Source organism: Ixodes scapularis, unplaced genomic scaffold (genome assembly GCF_016920785.2).
Source record: "Ixodes scapularis isolate PalLabHiFi unplaced genomic scaffold, ASM1692078v2 PGA_scaffold3__209_contigs__length_174095766, whole genome shotgun sequence".
NCBI classification, from domain to species: Eukaryota; Metazoa; Arthropoda; class Arachnida; order Ixodida; family Ixodidae; genus Ixodes; species Ixodes scapularis.
In genome coordinates, this window is record NW_024609868.1 from 128,416,733 (window position 1) to 128,436,154 (window position 19,422).

General features: G+C 44.2%; 1 protein-coding gene across 1 annotated transcript in view; it reads right to left on the reverse strand.

Moving 5' to 3' along the window:
- Positions 1-19,422, reverse strand: part of LOC115329905 (AP-3 complex subunit mu-1) — a 40,843-nt gene that overhangs the window by 14,288 nt on the left and 7,133 nt on the right. Inside the window, exons 3-7 of the mRNA XM_029991598.4 lie at positions 16,236-16,348; positions 13,027-13,148; positions 9,728-9,887; positions 5,457-5,570; positions 3,620-3,693 (exon numbers count right to left, since the gene is read on the reverse strand). Coding sequence (XP_029847458.1) covers positions 3,620-3,693; positions 5,457-5,570; positions 9,728-9,887; positions 13,027-13,148; positions 16,236-16,348 — 583 coding nt within the window. The remainder of the gene's footprint in view (positions 1-3,619; positions 3,694-5,456; positions 5,571-9,727; positions 9,888-13,026; positions 13,149-16,235; positions 16,349-19,422) is intronic.

The following is a 19,422-nucleotide window of genomic DNA, read 5'->3' on the forward strand; positions in this document are numbered from 1 at the left end:
TGACAACTTGCTCTGGCAGGGGGTTCCACTCAATAATAGTTTGACAAAAGAAAGAGTATTTAAAGACATCATTTCTGTACTGGTAGGGTGCAATTGCTTTAGTATTGCTCGTTCTTTTGGAGCGTGATGTTGAAGGTAAAATGTACACTTCAGGATTAATCTTTGTCAAGCCATTAGCCACCGCATATAATTCCTTTAATCTACACACTTTCCTTCTTTTCTCTAAACAATCAAGCCGCACTTCATTTCTCATTGCCGTAACTGACTCGGTACCACCTATACTTAGAAAAACCAAACCTTAGTGCCAGACTCTGTATCCATTCAAGTTGCGCAACCTGCTGCTTCCTGTACGGGTCCCATACGCACCCCGCGTATTCCAACATTGGGCGCACATAACATTTATCACAGCTAATCGAACATCTCTATTTGCATGTCTAAGATGCCTTCTAAGAAAGCCTTGCTTCTGATAAGCCTTGGCGCATATGTAATCCACGTGACTATTCCAGCGCAAGGTATTAGCTAAAATAACTTTTTAATGCTTGAATTCTTCTAGTTTATTAAGTTCGATGCCGCCTATAGAATAGCGGAAGTCTAAGACCTTTTTTTATTTGTAATACAGCAAGAGACAGTTTTATCAAAATTAATTACCATACCCCATTTCTTACTCCACGAGAAGATTTCTTCCACGGATTGGTTGACAATTTCCTGGTCCTGAACTCTAGCCACTTTTGAAAAGACCATACAGTTGTCTGCAAACAACTTGAACCAAGGGAGGTAAATTTGTTGCTACATCATTTATATAATTTAAGAATAAAAGGGGCCCTAACACTGATCCCTGGGGTACTCCTGAGTAAACTGCTAACGGAGGAAAGAAAACTTTATTACAGCTAACATACTGCATTCTTCCTTCTAAATAAGAATGTATCCAAGATATCAAAACCTGATTTAATCCCAGTAAGTTTAATTTTTTTCACTAATTTAACATGGGGTACCCCGTCAAATGCTTTTGAGTAATGCATAAATATTACGTCAACCTGACCTCGTTCGTTTATTGCTGACGCAAACTCATATGTGCACTCTATTAGTTACTATTTTGCCATTTTATAGCAATGCTCTATACGGCTAGGGTTCCATGCATTTTTGGTATCCATGTGCTAAAACAAAAGTCAGAAATTGCACGTAAAAGTGCTCCATTGTATGGAAATCAATACACGCCCCTTCACCTCAATATGCACTTGGATAAGGAAAGACGTCAAAACATGTGATAATGGAGATACATCCGAGAACAATGAACCTTCTCTCGCTGGAGTCGGGTAACGTCACTGCTTTACATACATATAAGCAGCAGCTTTTACATATGTAAAGCATTATATGTATAGATTTAACTTCAGCAAAGATTCTCACCAAAGTTGTAATGGAACCCATTAGTGTATATCATAGTGATCACAAAGCAATCATCGCTACCATTTCAAAATGATGTATAAATACTGTAAATATACATTTGGGAAAGTGCTTTTTCGTGTCTCTTGGTGAATCATTTGTGGCGATGCTCTACAGCTTTGCTGGCCAACCACCTTCACAAAATAAAATGGCTCACACTTTTTTTTTTTTTTTATATCACTAATTTTGCAAAAAAAAAAAGCTTTTTCGCAAAATATAAGTTGTTTACAGAATGACAGTTGTGAAGAGACACAAGAACCCAAACTTCTGCAATGGCGATAAAAAGCCGAACTTGCCTCTATTTCGTTCAGCCTGTCATGAAGACTACTGTTAACCATTGTGTTAGGAACTCCTTTATATACACCATTTCATATATTCCAATTTTCAAGTACGGTTTAGCAGCACAACTGACTTGTACTAGTGCTCCATATGGTTCTTCCATTTGTAAAGCTCAAACGCGCTTCTAACACATTTTAAAGCAAGAACTTTGATCATAGCTTTGACTCTACTGTCATTTTAGGGGGGAATAGTTCAATAGGGATTGACCTGGCATTTGCAGCATGCTCAGAATTGCTAAAAATATATGCATCACAGGATGCTAAAGTGTTAAAAAAACAGCTGACATTAAAATAAAAAAATTCCCAAAATTCAGTTTTCAAGGTTACTTTTACTCTAGCTTTCATGGTGCCAAAAAGTAATCATAGACATTCACAACTCACAAATTGTATTAAATTCAACCTTTTCACTCTGGTGAAGAAGGGAGACCAGCGAAGCTGTACTATGGTTGGAATGAAGTAATGGCCGGCCACAAGTCGGCAAGCCAGAGTGGAAAGGCTGGAAAGGTTGTGCCATCTATAAGCGACGACGGCAACCAAACAACTGGCAAGCCGGTTGTCTGGTTGCCGCCATCGCTCATAGATGGCGGTAGCTGTCCAGAGTTTCGTGTCATCATTTGTTTGCTGACGAACACGATACTGGGGAAACTAGCCCTTCACAGCTCCGCTGTAAAAAGTAATGTCAAGGGAGAATGGATGCAGTCTGCAATCCTAGCAGGTTTGCAATTATGATCCACCTCTCCCTTTTCCACATATTGAAAATGAGCGCACTAAACCTCGTGCACTACATGCTTGTTGACTCAGCTTTGAGTGAACCTCTTCAGGAGCTCTAATCTGGACATTTGGCGGAAAAGTCGGCGAGAAATTCGACGGCTATGATTGGCCGGCGCCAAGGTCAAGTGTGGCGTTGGCCAATCGCAGCCGCCAAATTTCTCGCCAACATTTTCACCAAGCGTCCAGCTTAGGGCCCCAGGTTTAGAACATCACCCTCACCATGCCCCCAAACAAGTAAGCAAAGCCGCTATCATATTTTCCTTTAGTCTCTCACTGAAATTCCCCTGCACCACTGTAGTTCAGTTTCTGGAACTTATGGCAGAGGTCAAGGATCTCACTCTCCTGCCAACCAATCAAAACCTTCACAATTCTCCAAGCATGGAACCAGAGAGGCAAACATTAGTTTCTGAGAAACAACAGCTACAGTAACTTCTGTCTTTTGAAGGGCTTGCTGACCGAACGCCGCTTCAAATGCTTTGTTGGCTTCAGCAACTATGGGAGGACACTCCAGCAACCTTCGGAAGTAGCTCCTTTCTCTGAGAGTCATTTCCTCACTGACTGGAGGCAAACGTAAGAATAGTAATCACACTAACAGCAGACATTGCTACTGGGAGTTAGCCCCGTTTGAACACTGAGATGGGGACATAATCCTTTCACACTAACTTCACTGAATGATACGGGGTGGCACAGCTTGCACAGAGGGTTGAGTAACTGTTTGCATTTTAATCATTCAATTATCATCTCCTAAACTTAACTCCCGAAAGGCCCGATTACCTTTGGGCCACAAATGAGTAATTAACAAGTTAATCTAACACCTGCTCAACCTTAGATGTCTGTCAGACCGTAACTTCTCGCCCAAACATGCCCTTTACCCTCCTTCCTAAAATGTTGGGAAGGAGCGACACATGCAGCGTGCCGATTGCCTGCCCCAAAGTAGGACTGGCAGCCACGAACATAAACAACCAGGACACGTCACATGAACCGGGAATTTACCAACCAGGTTCTACAATAACATTCTTACCATTATTATGATTATAATAATAATAATATTGACGATGATGAGCTCTCACCTCTGGGAGCCGATGTGGTAGGACATGAGGCGGAAGTTGCCGTCAGGAGGCACGAAGGACAACACCCGTTCAGACTGAAACATAATTCAACGTGGCCGCTTGCACCCTGTTTTGGGATTCACACTTTTTCTCCCTCATACACTATAATGTCAAACAATTTTTAACACAATGTGCTACACATCTGTAAGGGGATGGCAGGGCTTCTGCATTTCTTTAACTTAAGGAAATGCTTCAGTTAATTTTTTTCTTCAACTAGATAAATGGACTAGTGGTCTCTCCACACGGACATCAAAGGTCTGAGCACACAACGTGTCTAGACATAAATCTATCTGGAAAGGAAGTTTGCCTCCTACTGCACGATGGCAGACATTTAAACTGTGTATAAGGCTTGATTAAGAGGCAAGTGCTTCTCTTGCCGTCATATTGGGAAGGGTATTGCGTGACGCCATTTTGCTCCCATCGTGCTGCTTTCTAGATTTCGCATATTCCAAATCTTTGAAACCAAAAATTACTTGAGTTATGATTTCAGAAAACACAGCCTAAAACAAAGCTCTAAAATCACTTTGCCCTTTCTTTAACTATTAAATAGGACCCCTCCATCATTATCTCCACACTCCTCCACACCCCCCCCCCCCCCCCCCCCATCATTATCTCACAAACTGCTCAGCAAAACTGAGAAATGCAGGCGTATTTCAGAGACTAAAGCCAGGTTTCCGTGACAGGAAACACTTACGAGATCATTTAATCTGATCTGGCTGCACAATTAAGGCTGGTGTTTACACATTTGCATTTGGGTGTGACTGCATCCACTAACGACGAGAAAACTGATGGGGACACTGTCGACATCTATCAGGCAGCTCAAAGACACTTCCAATCTGTGCATAACTACCGTATTTACTCGCATAATGAATGCAGCCTTCACAACGGTCGGCAATATTTGGATTTCTTTTTCCCCGCACTTAATGAACGCATTCTCATTTTTCGACTCCATGAGTATCAATCTGCCTCTAACCCAGACAGCCACAGAGTCAAGAAAGCCGCCAAGAGCCAGGTCGGGCCTATCCGAGCAAAGCATGGCAGCAGAAGCGCGCATCATGGCGTCAAGTGGGAAGTTGCGGAAGCGATCGACGGCATAATCGAGTGGCACACACGGCCAACAAAGCTGAGATTGAGGAAGTGCCCAGCCTCCAGAGATCTTCCAATTGTTGAATACACCGATGTCGGTGAACACGCCATCATCTGTGGTCTTCCTTCGGATAGTGAAGTTGTGAAAGTGGTTATGTCGAGGAAAGCTCGCGTCACTCTTTGTGCGGAGCGAATTTTGTAGAACTCTTTTTCTGTGGCAAAGGCTCTCTTAAAAAGCCAAAGGCTCTCTTAAAAAAGTCTGCATTCTGTAGAGCAAGCTTACTGTGATGCACCTACAACCAGCCGTGGGTGCACCTCCGTCAGTGGAGACGTGCCACTATAATGTGCCCGTCGGACGGGCACCTAAAATGATGTCTACGCGAATTGTGTTAAGGCACAAAATTTTACCCCAAATAATGAACGTGCTCCCCAAATATACATAATTTTTTTTAGAAAAATAAAGTGCTTTCATCATGCAAGTATTAGAAGGCCGTTCATAACATTGTCTGAATTATTTCAAGCCCATAATGAAACAATGATGCAAAAAAATTGGGAAATAATATACACAGATGGAAAGAGTTCTAGGGCTACCCAATATGTCACCAGTGCAGTTTCTCGTCAGTAACAGGTGGTCGCCCTGTCACGCTCAAACCGAAACGTGAGGCCTTTACTGTTCCACTGCCTTGGCACACAAGCTCGCAGGTGCACTCACCTCCCAGCGCCTAAACCTGACGCATGGGTGAAAGCTGACGTCGTCAAAAAGACGAGGGTTCACGAAGGTCAGGCTCAGGTCTGGCATGCCACTCAGCTTGATGCAGCAGTCGACCTGGAATGTAAGGAGGAGGCTCGTCAGGAAATGCATCTACATAGATAAATGTCTAACTTTTTCATTAAGCATGCACAACTAACTCGCCCAACTTTCCATCATATTACACCACATTGCATCTAGGTAGCTCCATAATCACAGAAGGCCCACTTCGTGCTCCCGTATCGTGAGGCACCATCAAAGACGGTCAAGGCAGCGGAGGCTTCAGCTTCGAAGGTACGACGCTCTACTCCAGAAAAGGCCATCACTTAGCCAGCAATTCAGACGAATGAGCATGGCTTGACTGGCTTTCTTATACGAGTCCGGCGCATTCATCTTCCGTCGATTAGAAGGAAATACTCGTAGAAACTGCGGATGGTGTGGCATTTTAATTCCATCCAGCTTATTCTAATTCTGAAACTCACTCAACATGCTACCGTGATACGGTATAGATTTGATCGTCGGACAAAAAAAACCGGTACGAAGGCACGAGCAAGTAGTGGGTTTTGTGAAGGGAATGGGAAGTGGCATGTTTTTGGTCTAATATTTGCTTTTGAAACATTGAAGTGTTACAGCACGAGTTGTTTTCTTTTCTAAATGAACCTAGGTAGCCCGGAGGTCCAGGCATAACCCGTTTCTTGCCAATGCAAGAAATGTTGCTTGCCAATAGCATTTGCAATTTCAACATTAATCTAGAGTCGAGAATGTACAAGCCTACCATGCTAACACAAACTTAAAGGGATACTTCAACGAAATTTGAAATATTCCCGTCGTGTTCAAAAATAGGTTGAATATGATCCACAATATCCGTAAATGGCAATCGTACGTTTGTATTTTGATCCTGGTGGCTGTATTTTTCGTTATAAACGGCCCACTCTGGCAAGCGCTCGGAGAAGGCCCAGCTTAGAGCACATGACATCCAACGCAATCGTGACGTAGGTCGTCTCAAGACGAGCAAAGCTACGGGGAGGCTGACGTCGAGAGGATGGCCTAGTCGTTCCAGCCACCGAAGCGGCTGCTTTTGTATGAATTTTGAGTGACGGGTTAATCTTCTATAATCTTGTAGGGGGACAATAGCGACTTCTGCGACACACAAAAGGGATTCTCGGGAAGAGGGGAGTTCCTCCTTCCCCCCTTCTCTCGTCGTGGCCGAAGACGAGACAACCTCCGTCACTAGCTGTCAAGGTTCCTAGACGAGCATTACAAACGAGGCGTTAGCGACATCCACCAGGTGCTCTTTGCTAATCGTCTAATTCGTTTTAAAATTCCTTTTCGAGACTTTTTTAACAAGATATTGGTATGTTCCATGTGATACTGCTCTTTTGAACACATATAGACCAAAAAAATGAGCGCCGAAATTTCGTTGTAGTATCCCTTTAAATGTGATTTCTTAAATTGACTAAACATGCTACATGTGACCGTCAATTGTAATACTTCGGAAAGTATGAATATTAGAAGTTGTCTCGAAGCAAATATTGAATAGCATACAATTCTAAACAAATCCAATAAAATGTGTATGTGCACAACACTACCATTAAAACAATTAAGTTCAATGTTTAAGCATCTGGAACAGCAAAAATAAAGAGAATGTTATTCACGTGTCCTATTGGTACTTCGATCAAATGGCCAACATTAACAAATAGACAAACGCACGTAAGAAATAAACGTATATCACTTACTTAAGTGTGTTGGCCCATTTGTTCAAGGTGACCATAAAAAGATTGTTATGTCATCCAAATATGTTATAGCAGTACAGTGCAATCCACTTATAACGATACCACATATAACGATATACCAGTTATAATGATCAGTTTATAGAAGTTCTAGACTAGAAACGACCAGTTTCTAGTCCACGTACAACGATAATCGGTTATAACGATTGCATTTTTGGGTTTCCTCATTATCGTTATAGGTGGATCGCACTGTAGTTAGAAGTCAGAAAACTAAGATCTCCACATTTTTCAATGGCAAAGTTGGGTTATCAAAAGTTTGCCATACCGAAACTGTGCCAAAAGCTGCGCAGCCGAGACATTAGAGTGCAACGCGGTTTATCTACAACCGCACGGCCCTTAGATAAGTCAACGCAGTCAGATCGGCTTCCGATCACTTGCAATTGCACCCCTTAAGTGGCTGACGTCAATTCTAGGTGGGACTTCCGTTGCATCTTAGTTCCAGTATCGCAGCCTCCCCGTGTCTTAAATTTACCATAAAATAGCATAGAGAAAGACTTAGTTGTCTGAATTTTAACAGCTATGGCTTTATCTAAAGTGAATTAAAGGCCATTCATTTTCTAATTATCACCTTACACCTGTAACCTGGCGTTCACCGCAGTTCACAATGCCATCCCAAATGAAGAATTTATTTACTTGAAGTACACTCTTATCTTTTTAAGATTATTCTCAGTAGCTGGTGAAACACTCTGAATATATGAGGGTTTGATTCTAGAAGTTGGCAAAACGTGAAAGATGATTTGGAGACAAGGGCACAAGAAAACCCAGCAGGTCTGGCGTGGTCATAGAGTGCAATAAAATTACGGAGAAAGAGGTCTGCCACCTTCCCATACATTTTGGAAAACTTGGAACGGCGAAGCACGGCGGGAGACAACAGTTGTTTCAGTGGAACCTGATTGCTGGCAAGTCCTTAAGGGCCACTTCAGATGGGCTAATGTTTCCCATCGTCTCTACGTGACAATGCCGGCAATGTGGGCCACACGCATTCACATGCAGCAACCGCTAAGACTTGAATTCCTACATTTTGTCATCGTCGTCATTAAAATTGTAATTTTCATGAACTATTTTTACCTCTTCCCCCTATTTTTATCTGTTACTCTCTCTTTACCTTCCTACTCCTTTTTTACCTTTGTACCCTTTTACTCCCTTTTTTTACTTCTTACTTCCTTTTTACCTCCCTGGGTAGTAAGTACGGGCATACCCACTGCCACAGATGAAGGACAGCAGTCCATTCGACCCACAGAAGTAAAGACGGGCACAGGGATCAGCAAGTCGTAAGCGCTCATGCCGGTTGTCACAGCAGAAAGAATAAGAAACAGAGCAACAGAAGAGCAGAAGGAAGGCGACAAAGGGTTAGAGGTGTCCGTTTCCCCGCGACACACTGAGGTTGTTCAATTGCTCGTCAACTTTGGGCGCAATAAAGAGGTCATGACTCGCATTCACCTAAAAGATCCAGTTTTAGCACGCATGACACAGGCACTTTCCTACAAAAATAAAGCTAAAAAAGGCTACACGTACCGACCTAGCAAGTGATGTTTTGATGCTTCACCGCGCTTACTAAGGGCTCTCCAGCAGTCCGGTTCCGATGAGACTACTAACTTCTGTTTCTATGCCCTGCCGTTCTGAGGCGGCCGAAATGAGAGGGAAAACGGCGGAAAACGCCAGCACGGCATCAATGCAACGTCGTTGGATGCATACCGAGAGGTCACAAATGCGGACGGGGTGAAGACTCCAGTCACAGACACATCCCGGGCACCACACTATGGTGCCTGAAATGAGACTTCAACCGGTGCATTTACTGTGTCCCTGAAAGTTGTCCCTCGACTTCTGCCCAATAACATTACGAAGTGTCACGCCTTTGTTTGCCGTGACGCCAGTGGTGACACAGCAACAAAGGTGGATACGAGATACACCCGTTTGGCTGCAGGTCACCATGTAGCTCGGCAGTCTACAGCATGGAGGTAGTAAGCTTGTAGAGGCGACATGGCGCCACCAGAGGTGAAGCCAGAAGTGTGGAGGGACTAGCCCCCGATGATGGCCAAAACCAAGAGACGGACATAAAAGAGAGCTGACTTGGCACCAATAGCTCTCCTTTTCGTCCGTCTCTAGGTTTTGGTCGCTAATGGGAGTGTGTCCCTCCACACCTCTGGCTTCACCTCTCGTGCCGTCATGTCGCATCCGCTAACTTCCTACCTCCATGGTCCACAGAAACTTCAGCAGCCAAGAGTCAGGACGCAGTGGCAACGGCGACACTCCCGTTTGCTCGTGCTTTTTGCCGAAACTAATACAGGCAACCGTCGTTTGTAACCACTTCGGGACCCTTTCTGAAGCGTGGGCAGTGTGAACACCAGACAGACCATCTAAAACTCGTTCTAGGCGCACTACAGAGAGAGGATGGCCGTCCATTCATCCGCAGAGCGGCGCCAAGAGGAAAGTATTCCCACTCACGTATCCCTGTATCTCGGCCGAGATGACGGAGCCGCTCTTGTCGACGATGGCGTCCACCTCCTCGACCACGTCGAAGTACGCCTCGTTGTTGGTGTACTTGACGCCCGTGCGGCGCCAGGGCACGTTGGACAGCTGGCCCGTCGGGAGCGTGGAGCTCAGGCTGGTGCAGCACGAGGAGACGTGTCAGCGGGAACGAACCCTCCCTTAAACTGCCTACGTTACATCCCCCAAAAGTAGCTTACAGTATGTCCTTCTGGCATTTATCACCCGAGAGAAAAATGCTGAGTGGTTGGGCCATGGACGCATGCGCAGCGTCTGCTATTCCGTAGCAGACGGTTTCTGCGCACACTCAAAACGAGTTCCACGGCGCACAAAAGAAAGGTGGCAGCAAACGGAGGATCATAATTGAAATGGTCTACAGTCACTGCCAGGATGCGAATGACAAATCTCTTTCCGACGTCTGACCGCCTGCGCTCATTGCCTTCCGTAGTTGCGTGCTCGAGTTTCACGAGACGCTCAAAGCATTAGCAAAGTCAGGAAGGGCGCGCCAAAGGCAAACGCCTCGCAAGTGGGCTCATTTTCGTCTTCTGCGCATGATAAAGGAAGTAGCGGCCACGTCAGAACGCCGAGCCCTGATTGGCTGATCGCGTCCCCCTATCTCAGCATCGTCTGCTCCTTTGCAACGTCGTCTGCTCGCAACGTCGTCTGCGCCTGTCTAACCTTTCCTGCGACTTTCGGAGCGAACTTGACTTCGCCTTTAAGAAAGGGCAGACGAAATAACTCGAGCAGTACGTTGTTTTTGTCTAAAACTAGCAGACGCGCATCAAGGAGGGAAGTCAAAGGACTCACTGGCGAGGTGTCCCGGGGCGCCGAGGTTTGTTTGCTTAGAACCGAGAGTGAGCGTGTTAGTGTTTGCAAGTTCCCTCCCAAATACTTTTTCCCTCCATTCGTGTGCGGCGAGGCCCCTCGTTCTTTAACGGCGTCGGCGGTTGGCGCAGTTAACGTCGTCTGCTTTACGTCTGCTAGTCAAAGCGATGGCTGCTTTACCTTTTCTGCGTCTGTCGGAGATTCACCGCTTTTTCACCGGCGAGAGTCACCGTTGCCTCGGGAAGCAAGGAGATAACAAGAGGAAGAAATTGACCTCTTAATCTAAAATTGAGGTCAGCGATCAAAGTATAATACGGGAAGGGTTCACAAGGGTCGTGCGGGCATATTCCATTCAGCACGCCAGCCGGTCGTGGGCAGACGGTCGCCGAGTCGCGGAGCGCCTGCTAGGCCTAACTGCCCAGCTCGTTTGGTCGCGTTCGGTGGAATCGAGGCCGTTGGAGCTTTTCCTGGGTGTTTGTGGATCCAGCGTTCTTGTTCGTCGTGGTCTGTTTCAAGTACTTCTTAATTTTTTTCTTGCTGCTTGAAGTCGGGACGCGTCAGAAGCGCAGGTAGAAAAATAAACGTCCGTGGGTCGTCGCGACCGCGACGCTGTTGGCCATGCTGATTTGATCGTAAGAAGTGCGTAAGACAGTTTCGGAGGTGCCGTAGGATTTCGTCGTAACCTGCGCAAAACTTACGAAAATTTCGTTTCGTGAATACGAATTTGTTCTTAAAGGAGCTGTGCAACGATTTCAACGTTGAAAGAATTGGCATTCTCTGCTTTTGATATTGTTCACTGTGTCACAAATGGCAGAAAACGCACCTCTTTTCATCGAAATGTTGCGATTCCGCCGCGTAATAGCGAGGCAAAACTTGGAATATTTCCCGACCTGCAGCCACAAGCGGCGGCCATGAGAAACAAGCGGCGTGACGTCACTTGGGTAGTTGTAAGAAAGATAGCAAGTTGTGCGAATACCTGCTCGATAAAAGGTAACTTTTTTATAAATCTTGTCGTTCCAACATATATATAAATGCGTCAAAACCCTGGTATCATCGACAAAACTTTTATTATACGGAGTTTTAGTGGCGCCATCTATCCTAGGTCCACAAAACCGCGAACAGCCGCTAGAAGCCGGAGGGGGAGGAGGACAGCGCCGGACGGGCAAGGACGGGTGGTCACGCGGTCACGAGCGGATGAGTTCTCGCTGCTCGCGGATGGCTCTAAAGAGAGAACTTTTCCGGAACTCCGCGCCTACTCAAGTGACGTCACTGTGCACGTGACCCGGAAGACGATGCACGAGTTGAGAGGCGGCAAAAACCTGGATCTTTTTTCATTTTTTAAAATAAAAACTAGGGTATCCAGGCAAAATCTGTTTTCTGTAGTTCACTGCAGAAGTGTCGGGCATCAACTTCCACAATTATTTAAGCAAAGCCCTGAAATTGTTGCACAGCTCCTTTAAGTTTTGTCTTACGCACAATTTTGGCGTAAGGTCGTTTCGTGAATCTGGCCTCTGCGCTTCCGAAAGTCGCAGGAAAGGTAAGACAGACGCAGACGACGTTGCGAGCAGACGACGTTGCAAAAGAGCAGACGACGCTCAGATAGGGGGTCGCGATCAGCCAATCAGGGCTCGGCGTTCTGACGTCACCGCTACCCCCTGCGCAAGAAGCAGACGAACTTGCCCTCCGCATACTTTTCCTGCCGTTCTGATTCTGTCAGTGACCAAAGCTGCTTTTGTAGACATCGACCCTGACTCACTACTAAGTGCTTCTGGAAAATGTAGTTCAAGCTACAAGCCAACAATGTTAGAGCAACGTAAGCAGTGTAGCACGGTACTATATCACTGCAAAAAGCCTGCACCTCTTTGTGATGGCCATCAACCGGTCTAATTTTCTGCAGAGCTTGCAGGAAGACATCCTAGAGACTTACAGGACAGTAGCGAATGGAGGAACATACTGTCAAGACCGGTTATAACGAAGTTGGTTATAACGAAATAGCGGCTACAGCGAAATTATCACGATTTCCCATTCCCTTTTGCACTGCGTTAACCGAAGTCGGTTATAGCGAAATAGCTAAGTGATTTCCGATTTCTGTTGATTTCATTATAACCGGTCTCGACAGTATAACATGTGAACTCAGGACAGCAAGCTAGGAAAGCACTAAAGCTAAAAAGAACCCAATGCAAAAGTCTACCAAGACCATTCAAACGTTTGCTAATTATTGAAAATAAAGCTTCACACACCTTTATTTTAATTTTATGACAGCCATCTGCAGGGTGTCGAAGGCAAGCCATGGGCAGTATGTTGTCAGTGCCAAGAAACTCAATTGTTTATTGAAGACCTGTTTGTCAGTAAGATGTCATTGCAAGCATGCCTAGCTTTGTTGGCAATGCCACGTGTGCTTGGCAATGTGCAACTGGGAATTGTGCACTCACTTGGTCCTTCCAGTGACGGTGTTTGCCAGGGTCCTCAGGATGTTGGGTGGCTTGATGAGCTCCTTCAGGATGTTCGACTCTGTGGCCAGGGGGAACCCATTGTCCAGCATCTCGTCCAACAACTGCAAGACACGCACAAAATTGTAAACATGTTCGAATATTCCAAACTTCAATCATTTCTCTAATAATAGTGTTTGCTATTTGATTCAATTTGCAGGACAATTTTACTGTCCAAAGTATTCGGCTTTTAGGATACCATAGATCACTTAATTTTTGTGAGGACCTAACTTCCACAAAGTTTGCAGTTGCACAAATTTGTGCAACACTAATACCACGAATGCACAATTCACGGCGACGAATGCTTAATACGTCCCTCCTGTGTCGCGAAACTTTATACCAACAAAATATTTCTGAAACCATCACTTTGAAAAATCCTTGAAATATGAAGCTAGCAAAAATAGTTGTTTACAGTATTCTAAAATTACAAGTCATGCACTGAGAATCCCAGACTCCTTGCATCAAGCTTAACTTCTGTGCACCAGTGCACTGGTGTCAAGCTTTACTGCTTAATACCGGTGGACATGAGTCAGGCTTCACTCCTTTGCACCAGCGTGCTAGGAGAAACAGCTGATAGTTTGTCTGAGCCTTTAGATTGACTCAGTGGGCTTGAAAATATTTTGTTTTTTTTTTCACTATTGTATGACATTTTTTTTGTGTTTGATTATACTTTGTACTTATCTTTCGAAGATAGTGTTGGAAAAGAAAACATCAAACTATATTCAAATGAAAAGGGTAATCATTGCTTTGTTTGTCACGTTACATTATGTTCCATCCAACTAGCTTTTCCTTTAATACAAGTATGCAAAAGGTTTCATGTAATAAAACTGCTCCTTTTCATAGGTATGTTTTCTTAAAAATAATTACACCGATAACTTATTAAAGTTTCCATGTTCAATTAACATCATTGTAAAATATCCTGTTGCCTCCAAGAAGCAGACTCACGATGACGACAACAAAGACAAACAAACAGGATCTCTTATGTTATCCCTAAGACGACTTGAAGGTGAAGGCCCAAGCGCCGTTGCATTAAAAACAGACACATGATTTACTTTGTTCCATGTTCTCTTTTCTAACATTCCCTTTATTTGTTTCATGTTATTTCCAGGTTTCACGCACACAATTCCTCATAGTCCTCTTACTTCTCTTTAATTCCTCTCAATTCACTCTAATTCCTCTTAATTCACTCTAATTCACTTTGATTCCTTTTAGTTCACTTTAATTTCTCTTAATTTGGTTTATAGTCCTTCTCAATTCCCATTGATTACTTTTACTTCTCTTCAATTACTCTTAATTCACTTTGATTCCTCTTAGTTCGCATCAATTCCTCTTAATTCACTTTGTAGTCCGTCTTAATTCCCATTGATTACTTTTACTTCCCTTCAATTCCTCTCGATTAACTTTGCTTCCTCTTAATTCGCTTTGTCATCTTCCTTAATTTCACTGCCTCTAATTCTCTCGAGTGGTCCCGTAAACAATTTGGTACCTGTCGTGTCGCCGACGTGTTTTGGCTCAAGGACTTTGAAGGTTGACTAAACGATGAGACTATAAGGCTTTCGCCTTAAAACGCCAGAACACAAGCCCAGCCAAACTCTGCTCATGCCGCGATTTCCATCATGTACATAGTCGCAATTTAGCGCTAGTACTAAAATCTCAAATATAACGTTCATGGGTGGACGTTATATTCACGACACATCTGTATTATAAAAAGGTTTGAATTCAGTTTGCAGTCGAATTTTAATATTCATACAAACACCGACCAATTTTTTGGACTTCGTAGGGACCTAAAAAACATTCTAATAGAGCAGTCTGAAAAATCACCAGATTATAAAACTTGCTTTTCTTACGTCTAAGCGGGATTCAAAAAGACATAAATAGTGCCTTGCTTCAGGTAACGCCAGCACACCTTGTTTCAGGTTGTGGAAATTCCCTTGCTGCTACCCGTCTCGCAGAATGACACGACGCACTGGCTAAACAGCACGTAGTCATTTATTGACTGTCATCGCCCACGCCATGATCCCAAGAGCCCCCTGCGCATCCGCTGCGATGGCCTTTTGTCAGCAGTGGAGCGCCGCCTATGTGGCAAAATGTACTTGGCCCCCTCTCGGCGGAAATGACTATGCACGATTGGGCATGCGGGCCACCTGACCCAACACTTTGGATCCCCAGGTTGTCTACAAGGTTATGCCTCCGTTTGCGCTCGGCCACTTTCTATTAGCTTGAGAATCACTGCCTTCTTTTCTAGCGTTATGGTCGAGCACTTTCCACGCTTCTTAGAGACACATTGTGATGGTGGAAGAACAGATGGGGCCATGATGCCCAAGCCAGCGTCGCCTGAACACACGAGTCACCGAGACGACATGAGAGGTGCAAGTCCACGACTGCAATGGCGAATGGACACAAAATGGTAACGATGACGATGATAATGACGCGCAGCTAGAGAAAAGAAAAGCCGTATAGCATCACCTCGGGGTAGGACTTAGCACTACATGGATTTCAAGCTGTCCGAAACATTGGTCGTGAATATGCACTATTTTTATCGAGTAAGTCACGGATCCTTCTTAAAGGCCGACGACCAGACTCACGGTTCTGCAAGGCAGAAGGTCCTTGTCACCATGGGGGAGGAGGAAACGGCAACGGTCAACAAGGTAGAAGGAGGGAGGGGAGGAAGCGAGGGAAAAGTGGAAAGCGCGAAGTGGTCGTCGGTCTTTAAGGTCCGAAATATTGAACAAGTCTGAATTATCGGCATCCGATAAATTGGTCGGCAACTGTATTAAATTCACAGCCACAAATTAGATATTTCCACACCTCCTCAGTTCGCCTGTCTGGAAGCCCTTTAACAGCAAGACTTGCACTGAAAAGAAGCCAGCTCCTCGTGAAACAACGCAGGAAAGAGAACCTTCCCCCCATTTCCAGTTGTCGCAGGAAAAAGATTAAATCCAGGAACATCCACCAAGCTCTCCTAAACATTATTTTCATTCCCCGTCCCTCTTGCAGGTCATCTTCTACCTTGAGGTTCCTACAAAAGGGGCTCCTTCTCAAAAATCCAAACCTGAAATCCCAGTTGGCCCTGATGAATGCTTAAATAAGCACTTGGCACACAAAGGTTTGTGTGCCATGACACAAACAAGAACAGGAGGACTGCTACTTACTTCATAGACAACAACATAGTGCTCTTTGATCAGGAACTCTGTGCAGTCACCAAAGTAGTCTGCAAAGGTGTCCACTACCCTGTGCAGGAATTCAATAACAAAGAGGGGGGGCACTGAAAAGAAAAACAAAAAGAAGAATATGTCACTCCCATGCCGTTGAAGTTCTTCAAAAATCACAGAAACCTGTTTTCAGACGCCACAACAAAACCATTTGAGGTGTCTACAATTTTTTCCAAATACAATACAGTTGAACCTCGATTTAAGAAAGTCACCGGGACCCGCTAATTATTTCGTTAAATCGGGAACTTCGTAAAATCGAGGAAGGGAGATCTCGCGCTAAACATGCGTGGGGAATCCGAATTTGTTCGTTAAATCGGGAAATTCGTAAAATCGGGTTTCGTTAAATCGAGGTTCAACTGCACCTCCATTTACTCTAACTGTTCCTGCACCGTTTATGAACAATGGCCGTGCAGTGTGCACCACAACGGTTTGCACCAGAAGACGTGATCTGCACTAGATTCTGGGAAGGTAACACACCTAGTTGCAAGTAAAACATCCTTCTCACTTGGAAGTGAAGAGGGCCTTTAAACCAAAGACCTTATAACTGCGCCCTCATTCCCTAGGCCCCATTTGAATATCAACAGGAAAAGGTGACACACAGACCACAATCGTAAACAATGTAGCAATTATTCGAGCCAATATGAAAGGCTCCTACCCCGCACAAAATATGAGCAGTCGTTGAAGGTGCAAAGGTGAGTTCATTTGAAATCGAACACCCGTGTCAGGTGGAGCATCTTGATCTGCCTTAAATTATTATAAATAATCACAAAATGACAACCCATTGTTTGTAAAAAATCTAAACAGTTCTTTTTTTCTTCTTTTTTGTCAGCGTTATGTGCTAAGTAAAGCGAGGGAACATCCAAAAAGTGGGGTGCGCAATTTTCAAGCACAGTACTGCCTTGCATAAACACGGCAAAGGAGCAAAACTTGAAGCATTTTTCCCCCTAATTACATGGTATGTGAACCCTCTCCTTTAATTTGTATGTCAGAAATCAAACATCTGACATTATGGTCACGTTTTCTGAGCCTCGCATCTCAAAATCGTTGCCCGTTAGATACTCTAAATACATATTCCTGTACCTGGGCTATCGATGTCGCCATGCAGGTCCAAGTCTTTGTGTTCTATGTTTAAAATCTCCACAAGTTTGCCTGCATACTCTCTCGATTGCCACACTTCTTTTTGCAGTGTATGGTTGCTCCGCCATACTCAACCTTGGAGCACCTAAGCTATGCACACAAGAACTAAATATAAACTACAATGCTCTCTGAGACTGGCACATAGGAAATTCATCAAGCAGGTACACCAGAAAAAAAAACTCTCAATTAAAAGGTTATGAAAGTTGCACACTGAACGATGCCATAAGATTCCTCCAACTTGATGGCCTTTGTATAGACCTTTCCGGCGTCAGTCTCAAACAAAGTGATTTACAACGTGTGTCCCTGGTTTGGAGAGTGTATGTCAGTGTTGCCAGACTACACTGGGCTGTGGGTTCTCTCATCAGTGGCCTATGGCAGCATGCGTAGCGCAATTCCGGACGCAGGTGGCAGCTAAATTGCCGCATTTTCTTTTTTGTCCTGTGTTCTGTGGCAAATAGAATTTCTCACAGTTTTTTTAAGAAAGCACTGTACTATTTTGGTGAACAAAAACAAACAAATCAAAGCTATTTTTGGCAAGTCCATGCATGACAAAACAAATGCAACTGGAATGTTTGTTGCATTTTATGTTGACCTTTTGCGACACCATACACTCAGCCGTGTCAATTTACAAAGGTTTTAATTGACTAAAATATTTGACCACACAGGATAGCCGAAATGCACGGGCATTCTACGCTCATAACATAAAACTCAACGAGTCTCATTAATCGAACAACATACTGTACGCACCCAGCAGTGCCGCTTCATTTGAACAGGGTTTGAAAAAGGTCTCAAATAACGCGGCATATCTAATATACAGTGTCGACGACAGCCACTTCACGACGATGGGATGGAATCCGGCTTGTTTTGAGGCACGTTTTGAAGAGAGCTGATGATGCTTTTTTTGCAGAGCACCAAAGCAAATGAACGAACGTGCCTATTCTGTCCCCGTGCCCCAGACCTGACCCAATCAGCTATTTTTTAACGAAGACCGGGAATATAGCTAGAACGGCTTTTTGGAGATTATCTCGGCAGAAATAATCTCCGAAAAACGTTGAACGGCTCGCGTCGCGGGCTGCTTGACGTTCACTTTTTTTTGTTTGTTTCCTGCGAAGGCCGACCAGGCTGCAAGCCCTGGTACTCTCTGGTTCTCAAAATGGAGGATAACACAAAAAGGGTAAGCATCCTGAACAAACAAACAAAGTAAAAACTTCCAAGGAAAGCTGACAGACAAACTCCAAATGACAATGCAGGTGGGGAGTCGCACTGACCGGGTTTCCACAGCCGAGGCGGGTGGCAGAAATTTCTGCTTGGTAGGGGTAGCTTGAGTCGCAAAATGATGGCGGCCGGAGAGCCCTTTTTGCAAAGGGTCTATACTCTTCGCCCTGTTTTAAACTAGCAAGTTGCTAATCTCGCCCAGAAATGAACCCCTTCCTGCCCAACGGTGCTGTTTATGTAGCAACTTAAGGTTTAGAACTGAAAGCACCCTTCAGCAGTCGCCATTTTGTTGATTACAATAGGAGAATGTCTAATCAAGCTCTTCTGCATGAAATCTAGTTAAGGGGGGACACTTCCCAGAAAAAACTATTTCTGCAAAAAAAGTTGATTTTAAAAAATGAAATCCACCACATCTAGAAAGTATTCCCAGAAAGTTTCATTAGTTTACACTGCATACTTAATTTTTTTATAAATTATTTTCGGTCCACCAATGCTAAAAAAAAGGTGGAGGGGTTGGAGCACTTCAAACACATTTCTCTCCATTCCGCTTTTTCACATAAATTTCACCCTAGGAAAACTATTGTGTTGTTATTACTTAACTTGGATTCAATTTTCTGAGTATTTCTGGGTTGAAATTTTAAGGAGACGATAGCTATGAGCATGTATTTTTTTTTTATTTTTCTCATGTTTTCATGCTCAAGAACTGAAATTTTGAACAAAGGATGGAAATCTAAAAAACAGTATTTGTGTTTATGTGGTTTTTTTGTCATAAAAT